This window comes from Aethalodelphis obliquidens, unplaced genomic scaffold (genome assembly GCF_003676395.1).
Source record: "Aethalodelphis obliquidens isolate GAN/ISIS:26980383/991018 unplaced genomic scaffold, ASM367639v1 scaffold52, whole genome shotgun sequence".
Lineage (NCBI taxonomy): Eukaryota > Metazoa > Chordata > Mammalia > Artiodactyla > Delphinidae > Aethalodelphis > Aethalodelphis obliquidens.
In genome coordinates, this window is record NW_020837996.1 from 7,719,183 (window position 1) to 7,735,863 (window position 16,681).

General features: G+C 36.1%; 1 protein-coding gene across 4 annotated transcripts in view; it reads right to left on the reverse strand.

Annotated features, from left to right (window-relative positions):
- Positions 1-5,594: 5,594 nt before the first annotated feature.
- Positions 5,595-16,681, reverse strand: part of LOC113608252 (teneurin-2-like) — a 739,689-nt gene continuing 728,602 nt past the window's right edge. For 3 of the 4 annotated variants that reach the window (XM_027084359.1, XM_027084358.1, XM_027084360.1), the window contains 2 exons: positions 10,599-10,673; positions 5,595-6,705 (listed from right to left, as the gene is read on the reverse strand). In XM_027084359.1, coding sequence (XP_026940160.1) covers positions 6,413-6,705; positions 10,599-10,673 — 368 coding nt within the window. In that variant the 3' untranslated portion in view covers positions 5,595-6,412. The remainder of the gene's footprint in view (positions 6,706-10,598; positions 10,674-16,681) is intronic. The other variant, XM_027084361.1, reaches the window with a different exon arrangement.

The window sequence follows — 16,681 nt, forward strand, 5'->3', positions numbered from 1 at the left end:
ATTTGATTTAATTTTATTGGAACCCCTTTAAACTATTTTAGAAATTTGGTAGAGCAGAAGTAAATCCATTTTACAGATAAGCCAAACTTACAGAAAAGAAGTAACATCACTATGATAAACACATGTTAAATTAAGCTACAACTGCTGGTTTCTAGCTTTCTTTCTACATTTTTATGAACTCTGATTTCCCTGAAGTTTGTACATAGGTCAAGTTTGGTCATTCAAGTGCTACAAAGGCTAAGGCAGACCTTAACTGATAGGAGTAGCGTGGAGGGAGCTCAGGTGAACCAGATGAAATGGGCTTGTCTAGAGCTGCTATGGTTACTGCTTCTATGCCTGTTTGTCCAGAGGGAAACCTGGACAAATGTTAATGAGTCTTGTACATTGCAAGAGAAGCCAAAAATGAAAATTTCTAATATGAAATCTCCCCTTCTTAAAATGTTGATTAGTAATGTACAATGTGTTAAATACTGCACTGACCAAATGAAATAACTCACGGGCTAGATTCGCTCGTGGACTATACATAGTTCATCACCTCTGTAGCTGATGACTATTCCGTGACTCACTTACCTCTACCTTCCACTGCTTTAACATTCCTCAAACTGAGTTTAGGGAAACCGTGAAAGGACAATCTTCTAGGCAGTTCCTTCAGCTAGTACCGAATAATACTGAACATTACATCACCAGTAACCTTTTTTCCTTTGTGTATAAGCACATAGACGTAATAGGTACATATCTGCAATTTCTGTTCTATTTACAAATGTATCACTTGAAATTTTCCCCTTCCCCTCACACACCCCAGTTTCAGAATGGGTAACTGAAATGTCTCATTACTTTTCATATGCACTTCTCAAATCCTGTCTGATTTGATCTTAGGTTCTGAGCAATTCATCCTGATTCAGTTGTGTGTGGAAAATATATACTATCAACTTCCTTAGCTTTAACTCATTTTATTTAATACTTGATTACATCTCTCCCCCATCTTTAAATTTAATTTGATCCTTGACAAACAACAACTAAACTAAAAAGTGACCGAGCAATAAGCAAAAAAGTTAAGAGTTTTCTTCTGAGTTAAGAGGCTTCCAATCGTGAACTGACACGAACATGGTGCGTCTCAGCCGGTTACTGCCTTTGCTCTTAACTGAAGTGAAAGTACAGACATCAGAAACTCAGCAGCTTAAAAAGCAAATGATTATCCACCAAGCCCAATGTCTCCCAGAAGGCCTGGAGATTACATGTGTAATAATCAGGCCGCCCTTGCCAAAAGTAAGGCTTAATGCTTCATTTTTTTTTATTGTATTCATTGAATGCAGCCATTGCTTGATAGCCCCTCTGAGCATTAACAAACATGAAAGAAACCACCAAAGGAAAGAAAGAAATATATAAATAACGAAAAACCATGCCACTAAAGTTTATAATCTGGAACATGCAGTCCTGGAAATCAGGCACATACTCTTACACTCCTTCAAGTACTCTGTTCTACTTTAAAGTTACGTAAGCACTGCTTAATATGCCAAAAACCTGAATCTCTGAGGTCCCATTTAGATGCATTTGCAAAATACCAATCAGTTTGATTCTTGCTTCTGTATCATGCCATGTGACAATGCGATATTCCTAAATTTTGTTTCTGTTTCTATATTATTATCAGCTGTATTTTAACACTGTGATAATCATATATTTAGGACTCCCCTGAATAACTTTTTGTAAGATAAGGTGCCCCTAGAGCCGCTAGTATGTGGAGGTGCAGGGAACTGGACCAGAGTTATTAAAATCAAATCATCCTTGCATTTAGGAAGAGACAAGACTAAGAACGTGCGACATTTGGTGCTCACGTCCTTCACTTTTTTTCTATCCGTGATAACTCATTTCACGTTCTTCTTTATAAATGCTACTCTTTCAAATTTGCAAGTATAAAAAAAAAGATAAAGTTTAGAAACGCAATTTGAAGTAACGGTCATCCAAAAGGGATTAAAGTGTGATTTTTGTTTTATTTTTAAGGGATTGAGGCAACATTTTCTTTAGCTGCCATGGAAGTTTTTTCCCATAAAATCTGGCTGAAAAAGAAATCATCCACATATCAACATCAAAAGTACAACTATTACCCTGTGATTTTGTACTTATCTCTTTAACTATTCCTACTCTGAACATTTTTGCTTTTGTGAAGAGCAAAATTATGAGCTCTTGGCTATCACTGTCTGGTGCTGTTAGTAAGATTTTATATTTGTTCCGGGCACTCTCTGTAATTTTTACATGTGGCTTGGGGGCGGGGAGAAAGGAGTAGAGCGGATTATAAAACACAAAATAAATTTAAGAATATGTAAGAGGAATAGAGTGGGACAGAAATAGAAACCCACTGGCAGGTCCTGGGTGTGTTTGCTTACAGGATACTCTAATGTAAAATCTACCGAGGAGCTGCTTTTTGAAGAGAAAGAAAGAAGACTTACGAAACTCACCTCCTAGGACAAATGAAGGCCATGTAGTTGGAGGTAACGATCTACAGACAGTGTCCTGGTACTAAGCGAACGCCTGTCTCCCATCTGAGTTCATGCCCCATGTCTCCATTAACCTGCGACGAATACCTGGGTGCACTCAAGTTCTCTTGAGGAGAGAGGAACACTACAGACCTCTTCCAAGAGGACTCACAATCTAACAGCACCTGGGTTCCCCAAACACACTTCACACAAATCCATTAGGTGCCGAGAGCCAGCCTGCTTTATAAATGCATTTGGTGTAATATAATGGAATTAACCCAACATTTATATTTTCATCCTCAAAGTACATTAGGAGAATTATAAATTTCCCAGTTGACAACAGATGAAAATGAACGCTGTCCTTATTTACTTTGGGTGGAAACAAACAGGGCAAAGGAAGGATACTTTTCTTAAAGCTTCATCCAAGGTCAGATTTTGTTCTCTGTAATTTCTGGCTTCCTATCCCAGAGCCAATCTTATTTTCTTTGTCTTTTCCTTTTTTTTTCTTTCTGGATTTCCAATAAAATAACTGAAACTAGAATTATGCTAAAAAAAAAAAAAAATCTCAAGGATATTTTTAAGTCCCCAAGGTAAAGAAACTGCCTAAGGGGGTCAAGAGTGTGCAGACCAGATTTTTTACAGCATGTGCTATTTCGCATTTTTAAGAAGGCAATTAGTTATGCTTGTGTATTAGTGGCTGCCCCTTTTTCTCCATAACTCAGGTGAAAAAAAGGGCCTTGAAGAGGGCATATTTTAAGTGGGACATTTACCACCCAAAAAAGGAATGATTCTAATTTAGAGTCACCGGGAAAGCCCTTTCTACAGATGCAGTTAAATTTCACAGCTGCAAAAGCTTGGCCTCGCTGTTTCCAACTCTCACTGCCATTTCTAGCTAAGTCATCGTTAGCTAAAAGATAGAGTTAAATAACCTGATAAAATAACCTGAACACGAGAGTTTTATCTATTTTAAGCAATCCAAGGGAGCACAATATTAATTTGGTGGCCATGGAGTATGTGTAAGATGCAGAGCTGTGCGTGGTGATAAGCTTGAAGAATCTACACTTGGAAAAAAAAAAATAAAAGGGAGAAGGACAAATTCACCTGTGTGTTTGGCGTGATGGGACTTTCAAGTTCCTAGTTCCTAGTAGGTCATTTTTGTCACAGCAGCATGTACGAAGAACTGTTGACAGTTAGGGATTTTTATTACATGAGTTTGAAGGTTGGATCCATATTTTAGGTTATAGAAAGCCAAGTTGATTTTTGAGATATGTCTTGACTTGCTACCTATGCTTAGCAAAACCACACTAGGAATTTTTTAAGGCAATTTAAAATAAGCGCTGTGAAAATCTCTGTACCCCAAGATCCCACCATAAAAATGAAATAAAAATACATGGGGTCCAAAGAAAAGATTCATTCCATGGCCACATATCCTTAAAATCTAAAATGGAATTGGAGGGCTTCTTTCTCAGAGTATAGATTCTCGTTACTTCCTCTTCAAGAGAAGCATATCTAAAAGGTTATTGATTTGGTTCTGAAGGACAGAGCGTTTATTACGGAGGAAGCCATGGCGGAGTACGAGTGTGAGAAATTAATGATGGCTTTGTAAGTGTCCATGCTGTGGTGTGGAACCAGTGGGGCAACTGTCAATCTATATGATAATACATTCCCAAACTTCATAAAACCAGTGAGGTGAAAACGCATTGATTTTTGGGGGGGAGCTAAATAGAATTTATCAAAAGGAAAGGGCAAGAAGTTGACTGAAGTTAACACCTCAGGCTGCAGAGTAGCTCACACCCCACTTTTTATTTGGTTGAGGAGTTTATGATATGACGTGTACAATTTCTTGTTTTTATTTCTGGCCCCCAAGGAGAACAGAGCATGCGTCATATACATCTTTGGAATCTGTGAAATATTGAAAAAATTAAAAAAGAGAAAAGGAAACACATTCTATCTGTACATTTTTAAATAACCATCTATCACCTAAGCTTGAACTCTGGCTTCAGAATCCCCCCTTCATGCTCTGCCAGATTCAGGAACAAAAGAATGGCTTCCTGGTTCTAAGTACATTATCTAAGTTCTTTATGCAATTCTGATTGTATTAGAACTAGCATTACAGGGAAAAATCGCCACACTGTATCTAAGGGTTTATTTCCTATCAGTACACAGGGATTTATACAGAGTGCCGCAAGGTGAAAACTGTTTGAATATGTTTCAAATGATATTGGAAAAAAGCAACTACTGTTGGTTTACATCTTTACCTGTAAAATCCCCTCAACCCTAACAGTTGTAGGTAAATTCAAGGCAAGCCTTTTTGCTCCCTTTTCTTCTCTGGAAACCTCCCCTTATTCATTGAGTTTTTAAGATGTATACAGCTTAAAAAAGAAAGGGTGTGAATTCTAGGAATATGTATAAGTAATTCTTTATAGATGGTGCCCATGAGACCAGCGAGAATTCCAACCATGGAACATTTGCTAAAACACCTTGTTTAAGATATGCCGTAAGTTCTTGGATTACAAATGATTTTATTTATTAGGCAATCAAAGTGCCTGCATTTAAATAGTACCTGACACACACTGAAGTGGAAAAAGTACATCAGTAAATGGATTCAATGTATGCCTTTATGAAAACTTCTGAAAGTAATTTCCCAACAAATAAGCACCTTTAGAGTGCTGAATGTACCAAGTGTCAGAATTCTGTTAAAATTCAAAAGGAGTCAAGTGCAGATTTTTCCTTGAGAGGACACCTTGATTAGCTACCTGAACTGAGACATAAGGAAGACGCATCCCCTTGTCCTCACTGTAGAATAAATTATTTCACAATTAAACATAAATTTAAATGCAACACAGTGACATCTTTTAGAATATACGCGACTTACCCAGGAAATGATGTGTTTTCAACACGGTTTGGAGAATAAACGATATTTAGCTATGCTTTTGTATTTACAACAAGCTGCCTGCCTGCCTGCCAATTTCTTTCTTTTATTTTTTAAAGGCAAGAAAATACTTAGAGCTGCTCTAGTAGAGGTTTATACTATTTATGGAAACCTGCTTAACTGATCTATTTGTAAACATTCTAACGGTAATTCTTTTAGCAAACACACAATATATTCATAACAAACCACATAGCATCTGATGTTTTCTCAATAAATCCACCATACCTAATGCAATTTATCTTTTAAAAAATGTTTTGGACTCAACACGGTTCTGAGTTGCTAAGAAAGCCACAAATAAGCACCTTCTCTCTTTAATGACTTGCTTAGGCTTCCCTGTATTTACTGCTTAATGATCGGAAGCATTCAATTTTCAAAATTTCATTAAAACACATCCACAAAGCTGATGGATAAAGCAACAGTGATTTGTGACAGAAGGTGTGGGAAGCCGTGAACCTACATAGGTACCAAGGAGAAAAATAAACATAGACGAGAATACTTTTTTGAAGACAAGTCTCTTCCTATTTGTCATTATTAAACTCCAGAGCATCTGTTCCAAGTTTGATCTCCAATACGGATATGAGGCATTGCCGCCTGGAAATGAAAGTCTAAGATAAGGTAGGATTCTTAAGAGTTCTTCATGAAAAAAAATAACCCAGGTTGCCATTTACTGGGAAGAGGAAATCAATACAAAGACCTAGAAACTTGTGGAGAGAGGACATTTTCTAGGTATAGGTCATAGTTTATCAAGTTGCTTCTTTTGCAATGCAATTTACTTGCTAATAAGACCAACTGACGATGCCTGAAGAGTGTGCTATCATCAAAATGTGATTTTAAAATTCTCTCCTCATTTTTTGTGTGTTTGAGGTTTGCTGGTTTATTTTCCCCCAGCTCAGCGTGGGTAGACAAGGTCGATTTAAAAGAAAATGAATGGTTTTTATATGCCTCTTTATTAAAACACAAAAACATCCCAAGCCCCACATTGTGCAGTACCCAGAACATTAAAAAATATTTAAGAAGCAGGCCTACCGTTCTCATCATCTGACTTATTTTCGTTGTCAGAATCAGTCAAGGTAAGGGCCGAGTTTTCACGACTGGACAGGCCGGAACTGCGCCTGGATTTTATCCCTCTCCCCCACAATCGGATGGCATGTTCTGGAGACATCCCTCCCTCTGTATCGGAGTCGGCGTCAGACCCTGTGCTCAGAGAGTAGCCCTGGTGAAGGATCCCCATGTCGGAACAGTAGCCGCTTCGGTGCGGGGAGGGCTCACAGATCCCCAGCTCTGCAAGGGTGAAGTTAGTTCCTAGGGTGACAGCAACAAAGAGACCGATTAAAATTTGTGAAAAGCTTTCAAACTTCAAATTTATTCTTACAAAAAGCAGACAGACATTTTCCTGTTCAAAAAATATACCTGATTTGCTGTAGTATACAGCTAAGCAAGAGTATTTAGGATACTGGGGTATATTTGAGAACAAGAGCAACAAAAAAGTAAACGTCTAAGATTAATTTTAATCCTAGAACAGAATGCTCAGATTTTATTTGAAAAATTTTTAAGTATTTACTGTTGTCTAGGTAGCACCATGTAGCTGATAAAAACACTGGATTTATAAGAGGAGCTAATATATACCAAGCACGTGCTTTGCTCCAGGCATCTTTTATTCTGCAACTTTTAATTTACATTTAAAATTTTCACAACGACTTTATGATGATGATAACATTACTGGAATCATTCTGTCAATAAGGAAACTGAGGAACAGAGAATTTAAGTGACTTACCCAAGGTCACACATCTAGACTGTAGTAAAACCTGGATCTGATCCTTGAGCAGTCTTCATGTCAAAGAAGCTTAATCCTCCAATAAATGGGAGTGGTGGCCAGGAGACCTGGGGACCAGTCCTAGCTTTCCACTGGTAAGCCTCATTGTGGCAAGTCTCTCTTAACAACTTGAGCCCCAGTTTTCTCTTCTGTAAAATCTGGGTATTAATCTCTTAAGTTCCTCTCAGAATCACTGTGTGTTTTATATGTGATAATACATACACCCAAGTTTGTTCTTTTTTTTTTTTTTAAGTGAGTATAGGTAAGGTGTTAATTAAATGAGCATCCTAGAGATGGAGTTAGTCCACTTTTATTTTGTTTTTTAATTAATTGTTATTGGAGTATAGTTGACTTACAATGTTGTATTAGTTTTAGGTGTACAGCCAAGTGAATATGTTTTATATATATATATATATATATATATATATATATATATATATATCTCCATTCTTTTTCAGATTCTTTTCCCATATAGGTCATTACAGAGTATTGAGTAGAGTTCCCTGTGCTATACAACAGGTCCTTATTAGTTATCCATTTTATATATAGTAGTGTGTATATATTAATCCCAATCTCCTAATTTATCACTTCCCCCCACGTTTCCCCCTTGGTAACCATAAGTTTGATTTCGAGATATGTGAGTCTGTTTCTGTTTTGTAAATAAGTTCATTTATATCATTTTTAATTAGATTCCACATATAAGTGATATCATATGATATTGTTTTTAAATGGTATCAATTTCTTTTTGCTAATATAATTTAAAACCACAAGTGGGTTTTATCAAGGACAGTGAATGTGTGTACATGTGGGGAGTGCAGGGGTGGGCCTGTTGTTTGAAGGGAAGCAGAAGAGAATAGGCATTTATTGAACACGTCTACGCCACCATGTGTTGGGCATGGGGCCAGGTACTCTAATAGGTTTTATCTCATTTCAATCTCATAAAAGCACAGCAGTTTAGGTGTTAACCACTTTACAGGGAAGCTAAATACTGTCTCCAAGGTCACACCTGGGCAAGTGGCAGATCCACGAATCACCTCTACATCTGCAGACCCCAAGCCTACACTCTCTCTGCAACGTCAAATGGTCTCAATCAAAAACCAATTGGGCAACATTTTTGCACAGTGAATGCTTTATCTATCTGTGTGCTTTAACATTCAGCTTCTTAAAAAGACATTTTATGGTCTCACTGCATATTAGATGGACTCATGTGGTCCACTGTATTTACTGACATGTAAATCTGATTTTTTAATTCTTACCCAATTTATGGGCAATGAAATAAATGTAATGAAGAAATGCACTTTTATGCTATAAGTGAAGAAAGTCTTCTAAATAACACCAAAGCCATGGGCTTACTCACTCTCTCTCTATTGATTACATTAGAGCCACTCATGTCTCCAAACTCATGATATAATTAACACTATGATCATCTACATTCATGATATCATTTCTCAGATTTTATTTTTAAAAAGCCCCAAATAACTGTTTATATTAACCTAGTATAATATTAATTTGTGATAGGCACAAGTGTTTTTATTCTGAGGCTTTCCTTTCCCTTCTCTACTGCACACTGAACTTCCACAGCTTATTTCACTGTGTAAATGGGATCAAATCCAATACTTGACACAATTGTTTCTGGAGAGTGAAACCTGTTCATTGGAGAGCCAACCCAAGCAAACATTTCTGTGGGGGGCGGGGTCATTTCCTACTACCTGTCCAGGGAAGAGGGGTGTTTCCACCACCACTCAGTGCAGTTCTAAGTGTTTATTCCCTGGGCACAGTTTCATGCTGCTGTCTGAAATTCTCTACCCAATGTATTCTGTTCCAGTTTGCGTCCTTGGCAATTAGGTATTGTCTTCTAATTGTACACTAAAATGTATATTTCAGTTTCAGTAGTCTATAAAACTAAAGTTATTGAGTTCATATATATCTGATTTTATAATACTTTTCTCTCCATTGTTGCTTTTCTCATTCTTCAGTCATTGGAAAAAGTCATTTCATATGAGCATTCTCCCATCTTGTCTTCAGAGTTCACATTCATTCTGGAGGGTCATGAGGGATATTGCTTCCTTTTCCTCCAATAAAGGAAAACAACCCAAACTAAAACATACATGTTTTTATTCCACATGTGGGAATTTTGAGCGCTATGATTCCATTTGAAATGGAGTGTTTATGTATTAAGGCAACTTTCCTGATGGTTTTCTCACATCTCATTATCCGGGACTAGCTTCAAAGACCTCCTCAGGAAAAGAGAAATGGCCCTGTGAGCAAAGGAAGCCTCAGCTTTCCGAGGAGCCCACGTGCTCTTCAATCTGGGTATTAGAAGTCATAGACAGGGAGCCTAGGGCATGGGGAACTGTGGAATAAATGCGGTGCCCCTTCTTTGGTTACGACATTTACTTGATGATAAGAAATAAAAATACTTTTCTGTTAAAACAAACTTGAGATCTTCATAAATCAGTGAAAATTTGCATGCATTTTTCAAGTAACCACAATGTAAGAAAAGAAAAAAGTGTACTTCAAGAGCTTCAACTTCAAGCTTACATACGTGAAGCTGCCAACAAGAAACACTGTAAATTGAAGGTATTATACCAAATTCACCAGAAAAAGTTAAATAAGTTCACACTTGTAGAAAGGCAGGCTTTCCTTCTTCAAAAATATTCCCTTCTAAACTCCTCAGCTTCATCTTCCACTAGGACCACACTTCCCCAATGTTACCCGCTCCCCACAATTCCTAGTTTGGTACCTTACTGTCCTCAACAAACTCACAGAAGAGAAACCTCACTCTAAGTACCTGGGGCAGATTTTGGACCAAGTCTTTCCCAAATTTGCTGGTTTAATATATGAAGCTGGAGAGCCATAGACATAGTAGAAAGGAAAGACTGGTCTAACATTTATTAAATCACTCAACAAATATTTATTGTTCCTAGTGCTGTGCTAGGCCTTGGAGATATAACAGTGAGAAGTATAAAAATACAGTCTGTGACATTTACAGTCTAATCGGGAAAGGGGCATTAATCAAAGAATCACATAAAAAAGTACAATCTATACAGTGATAAATACTATAGAGAAAAGGGCCAGGGAGCCATGAAAGGTCATCCGGTGCTCCAACCCTTCATCCTGTCGCAGCTTGCCCACCAGATGTTCACCTAGTGGTAGACACGAGGGACTGGGAGTTTACTCCACAGAGAAGTTATCACGTCCCCTTCCATTTGCTCTTACCATACCCAGTTTCCCAAGCACTCCTCTATGTGAATTTATTTCAGACAAACATTTTTCATGTATTTTGGCTGAGACGAAGTCCTCATGTTATACCACTTTGCTTTAGCATGTAAATAGTACAGGGGAATGTTAATATTATGTCAACTTATTGTTTTACACTTACTTTGCTCATTGATGGAAGACTGATTTGGCTCTAATTCATCTTGTATAATTATGTCTTTATTAAGCTCCATGGCAGCTTTGAATAGAAGAGAGAAACTAGTCACTGTGTGATTCTCCAAGCTAAGGTTTCTAGTGGAAAGCAGTCAACATTTCACTCCTTCTTTACTATCTTGCAGAGGATAAAAAGAGGCACAATACTGCAGCATTCATGGAACACATATTCACCCTCTATCTGCCTCCAACCTCGCTAGATCACTAATTAAAGCGGGTGTGGACGATGTCTCCAACTCCTTCCATCTCCGGTGAGTGTTTTATGGCTGTTGCCAATACACTGCTTAATGTGGCCCCATATTACATTGTCAAGGCCAGAGTCAATATTTTGATAGATGAATGATTACACAAAAGCAATTATATTTATATCATGGAATTTTATTATAATTTAAGGTGTTATCAATGTCTAAATATTGACACTGAGAGAACAGCAATGTCTAAAAACTGTTAGGTGATCAGGATAGCAGAACGCAAGTCTTTAAAAATAACTCCATGGATAAGTCTCTTTTGCTTTAAGTTGTCTTTTTTTTTTTTTTAAATCATAATCTCAGTGTATGACCCGGATCCTTTCCAAAACTTTTTTAGAGAAAAATTTTGCAACAGGTATCAGGAGTCATCCTTTGACCAGCTAATTTTATTTGGGGAAAAAAATCCTAAGGAAGGATGTGTCAGTGCACTGTGATCTTGGCTTTATTTTCTAAGTTTTTCCCAACTTCTCGCATTTTGAAATAACCTTTAAGTAGGAAAAGCACATATGTCGCTAAGTCAGAATTATCATGTCATGGTAATACCAGCAAATACAAATAGCACTGAAAATGTCAGCATTTGAACAGATTTTTACTATGAGGGCAGGAAGATAAAAGTTAACCGTAGTAATGGGGGTGGGTACAATACAGAAAACTTTTATTATCTAAATGTTTACTATGTGAGTCCCCTGAGTTTAAGAGAAGAAATTTCACACGGGAGAGCAGAAGTTGCTATAACATGAAACTAGTCAATAGTGATCACTTACGAAATTAATCCCCACCTATCCTCACCCACTTACTACTCGTATCTCTTCTCATATCAACCACCGTATTAATGTCTATATCATCAATTAGTTGCTGATAACAGGAAGTAATATGGTGCCAATCTGAGATTAAATTATAAAACTTGTGAAGATGCAGATATCCATGAAGTCAATAAAAGTGATGCTAAAAAACACTAGGATTGTAATCAAGGACATAAGATAACAAAGATTTAACAGAATTAAGCTGTTAACAACAGAAAACAGAAATTAATGTCGGCATGATCAAAAGATGATGGACTTCTGGTTCTAGATTAAGATAAAATTTCCCACGTCTCTCTACACTTCCCACTAAAGACCGCTAAAATCCCTGGACAGTACAAGCAAAAACTACATAAAATGAGTTTAAAAGAGGATGAGAAGAAGACAGATCTATTAGGGTCCTGGGACCTGAGGAAAAACGTAGCTGAGTTCTCTGGGTTTTCTTTTTGCCTCATATATCCCAGACGTGGTGCTGGAGAAATCTGCAAATTGGAAATACCAATGGAAGCAGATAAAATAAACCCAAAGTAAAGCCTACTTCTGTGAGGGGTCCTTCCCCACCTCCACAAACACACCAGGGTGGAATCAAAGAAGACTGAGTGGTGAGGTGGAACTTTCACTGTCACCCAGTGGCAAAGAGCTTTCCCTGATTCCCTGCAAAGGTGTCACTGGAGTCCATGAGGGGATTCTAGACTTCCATCTACACACAGTGGTACTGAAGTACCCCTCCCTCTCCTTGCTGAAGTCAGAGGAGGATAAATGTTAAATCTAGTTTCACCACCACTGGAGGACTCATGAGGAACTCTAAGGAGGTGCCCCTCTCCCTCTCAACCAGGTTGGTATCTGCAGGGTCCCAGTGGCGAGGCTGAAAACCCAACTCTGCCCAGTAACAAGGAGGCATCCCTCCCCACTTCACCCCAATTCCCGCCCTTGTCAAAGTGGGTCACGTGAGGAGCCTGGACTTTCACCTCCACCTGGCAGTCAAGCCTCAGGGTCCCACTTTCCCCACTGGCTTGGTGTCAGAGGAAGCCTGCTGAAACACAAGATTTAAGTAAGATCCAGATTTTCAAAACATAATACTTCAAATAGCCAGTATACAATACAAAAATCATTCATCATACCAAGAACCAGGAAAATCTCAACTTGAATGAGGAAAGATAATTATTTAAATAAAAGGTTAATGAGAGGCCCTTTGGAAAATTAATGAATCCATCAAATATTTTTTTTGCAAAATATGACCCCCTGTGATCATGCTGCAAAACGCCACTAGGAATGAAAGATGTAATGTTGTACAGTCATACAATTGTGCCATAAAATGCATATCATGCCCCACACAAATTGTTATTCTTTATCCTTTTGAATAATTATAGCACATTTGGAATAATAAATTGTATTAAACATAAAATAAAATATACTCTTGATAATCAATCTTATTTTCTCAAGATAAAGTCACAATAAATTATTCTTACTATTTAATATGAAATATTGCTTCTTTCTAAACACTGATTCCTTTTGGAAGTGGCCTTTTTTCTAGGATCATTTATCCTAAGACAAAGAGAATCTCTTGTAAATAAACACGGGTCACTTTTCTCAAGCAAATGTTAGACTCTACACGTTAAAGTCAGGAATGAATACTCACTCCAAACTTTTTAGCAGATATTTAAGAAAAAAACACAAATTATAATGTTATAATTCTCTTTATCAAAGAAAGTGAATTTAATCAGATGCTATAAGCTTTTGCAAAATAGAAACCCATCAAGAAAAATATCGAAATTATAAGAGATAAAACATAACTTTCATTTCAGTTTGATTCATCAAAATGTATCACCAAATTATTATCTTACATTGAATGTCAATACTTTAAATTTTGAGCAATTAAAGATATGTGTAAGCTACACCAAAAAATCAGTCGAAATCAGTTACCAACATTATCTAAAATATTATTTTCATAAAAATTTAAAATCTACATATTTGTACATGCAATGGTAACAATTTTGAAAGCCAATGAAGGAACTACTTATGAATTCTAAATTTTATGCTTGTGTATTCTAAAATTCTTCACATCAACTCTCTCTTAATGCCCTTCTAAAGTTCATCTGATTTTACACATTCAGATAGTTTCCCAAATGTTGACAAAACTGTTCACAAAAAATCCTGTGGCTTAAAACTACAGAGTAGATGTACATGCATTATTATTCATAAAATTTAGGTCCAATATTTATATTTCAAAAATACACCTTAAGAATCGAAATTTTCTGTTGTGTAGAGCACACAACACAATATTTTGGTATTTCTAAACTTGTATAATAATTATTTTGGTCTCTATCTGAATCTCTGTCTGACATGTCACAACTTATCCAATTCGTAACTAGAATCACTCCAATGTTAATAAACACATTCCAAATCAAAGAAACACCAAAGGCTAGTGAAGAGAGGAGAGTTTCCAATATTTGAGGTTTTTCCTGTAAGCTTTACCCCCTCAAAGCCAAAGGTGAATGTGGCATTCTCCTCTGATATGGCATTTTCACACATTCCAACCTGAACAAAGCCCAACTTGGAAAACCCAAAAGCGACTACAACAAAGCATCCTGCTGAACAACTGCCAGTTCAGAAATAGAAAGGAAATGCTCCAGCTAGCTGGAGACTCTCTTCTGCTGATGAAAATTCCAACAAGATTAAAAATCATTCCAGTATTAAAAACTATACCAATCAGTTATCCTATGTAAGAGAATTACAAAGGCATACAGTCATCTGACCCTGTGAGACTCCGCTTCTCCAGTTTTTTTATTAATTAGAAAAAATAAAGAAATCAAAGGACAATAGTGGGTTAGCTCCAATGGTCTAGCTCTTCTAAGTTTGAGAACGTAAGTAGCCTACTTTTACTGAGGACTTCAGAATGTGGCAGGCGCTGTCCGAAATGCTTTTATATACAGTTTTCCAATTAATTAGGACCGCAACCCTGTAAAACAGTCACTATGTATACGGCCTAGGGTTAAAGTGCGAGTTCCTGTTAAAAGTGTCTGTTTTAAAAATACTCGTTGACCATATATTCTCAGAATTAATTACTTCTGATGAGTCTCCACTTACTCATTTGTAAAATAGATGTAAAAATAGCACCTGCCTTCATAAGATTCTTGTGAGCATTGAATTAGATAAGGCAGGTAAAAGTGCTTAGAACACTACCTGCCACATAGTAATCACACAACAAATGTACATAATATAATGATCATCATCAGCTTACAAATGAAGAAACTTTGCTTTTTTAAAAAAAAATTACAGAATTATTAGCTCTTTTCTTTTTCTTGAGTTGATTTTGAAAATTTTGGAACAATACATTTTTCTAGGAAAGTGCCCATTTCATCTATGTCTTCAAATGGATTGGCACCAAGTTATCCAAATATTTTTAAGTCCCTTCAAATTTCTGCTAGGTTTGTATCAATAGGATGCTGTCTTTTTTTTTTTTCATTCCTGACATCATTTCTTTGTGCTTTATTTTAACTGGATTGGTTTTAGCAGTGATTGAATAATGGTTTTTGTCTTTCAAAAAAACAAATTTTTGCTTTTCTGATTCTATCTACTATCTCTACATATTTTCTAGTTTATTTATACTTACGTATACAAATTATCCCTTTTCTCTTTCCTTCTTTGAGTATACTCTATTGATCTTTTCCATATCTTTAAAATTTGATTTCTTACGTCATAGTATTCGGCCGTTTTTCCTTTTTATTGTATGCATTTTAGGCTATATATTTCTCTCTACAGACCACTTTCACAGCATCTCAGAGGTTTTGATTCACAACATTCTCACTGTTGTTTAGATCTAAATATTTTCATGTTCCTGATTAACCTATTTATTAAATTTCCAAATGTATTGGGATATTTTGTATACATTTCTGGTTTTGATCTCTAATTTAATTGTATTTGGCTAGAGAGCATCATGTTTATGTTACTAAACTTTTGAACAATTTTTACATTTGCTTCATAGCCTGCTAAATTTTTATAAGTATTTCATGTGTATTTGAGAAGAAAACATGTTCTCTAATTACTGAAATCAAGATTTTATATATGTCAATTAAACAAAATTATTAACCATGCGTTCAATTTTTCTACATGGTACTAATTTGCCATTTGATTGTCTTACCAAGAATTGACAGTTATATGATGAAATTTCCTACTATGATGGGTGTTTTCCCCCATAGCTTTATCCATATTTGCTTTATCTCTATTTAAGGCTATATTATAGGTACATATATGTTTAGAATAATTATAGTTTTATCATCAATATGTAGTGATTATTTCTAATAAATTTTTGAGATAATATTATTTTGAGATAATATCTAATAAATTTTTGAGATAATATATGTTTTTTAATATTAATTATATTTTACAAGGAATTTGTCCATTTCATCTAAATTGTCACAGTTTATGACAATGTCCTTGATTTGGGATATTTGTGTATTCCCTCTTTTTTTCCTTCATTATTCTAACTATGGCTTTATCAATTTTATCAGTTTTTCAGAGGACTGGCTTTTGGCTTTAATATTTTCATTTCTTTTCTATTTCTTTAATTTTTGCTCTTATCTTGATTATTTATCTCTATTTATTTTGGGTTTCATTTCCTCCTCCTTTTCTAGGTTCTTGAGGTAGAAATGTAGATCACTGATTTGAAAACAATTTTTATTTCTTAAATAAAAATACAAACTTATCATCTTCCCCTCTTTAGCTGCATCTCACAAATTTGGATACATTGTACATTCATTATCATTCAATTCCAGATATTTTCTAATTTCTCTTGTACTTCTTCGATACAAGTGTGTAGTTTTATTTCCACATATTTCGGACTTGTCTAGATTTCTTTACTATTAATGATTTCTCACTTAAGTACTTGGTGGACAGAGAACAAATTCTCTAGGATTCCCTCTTGAAATTAACTGAGACTCACTTTGTAGGCCAGAATACAGTATACGTTGCTGAATGTACCACTG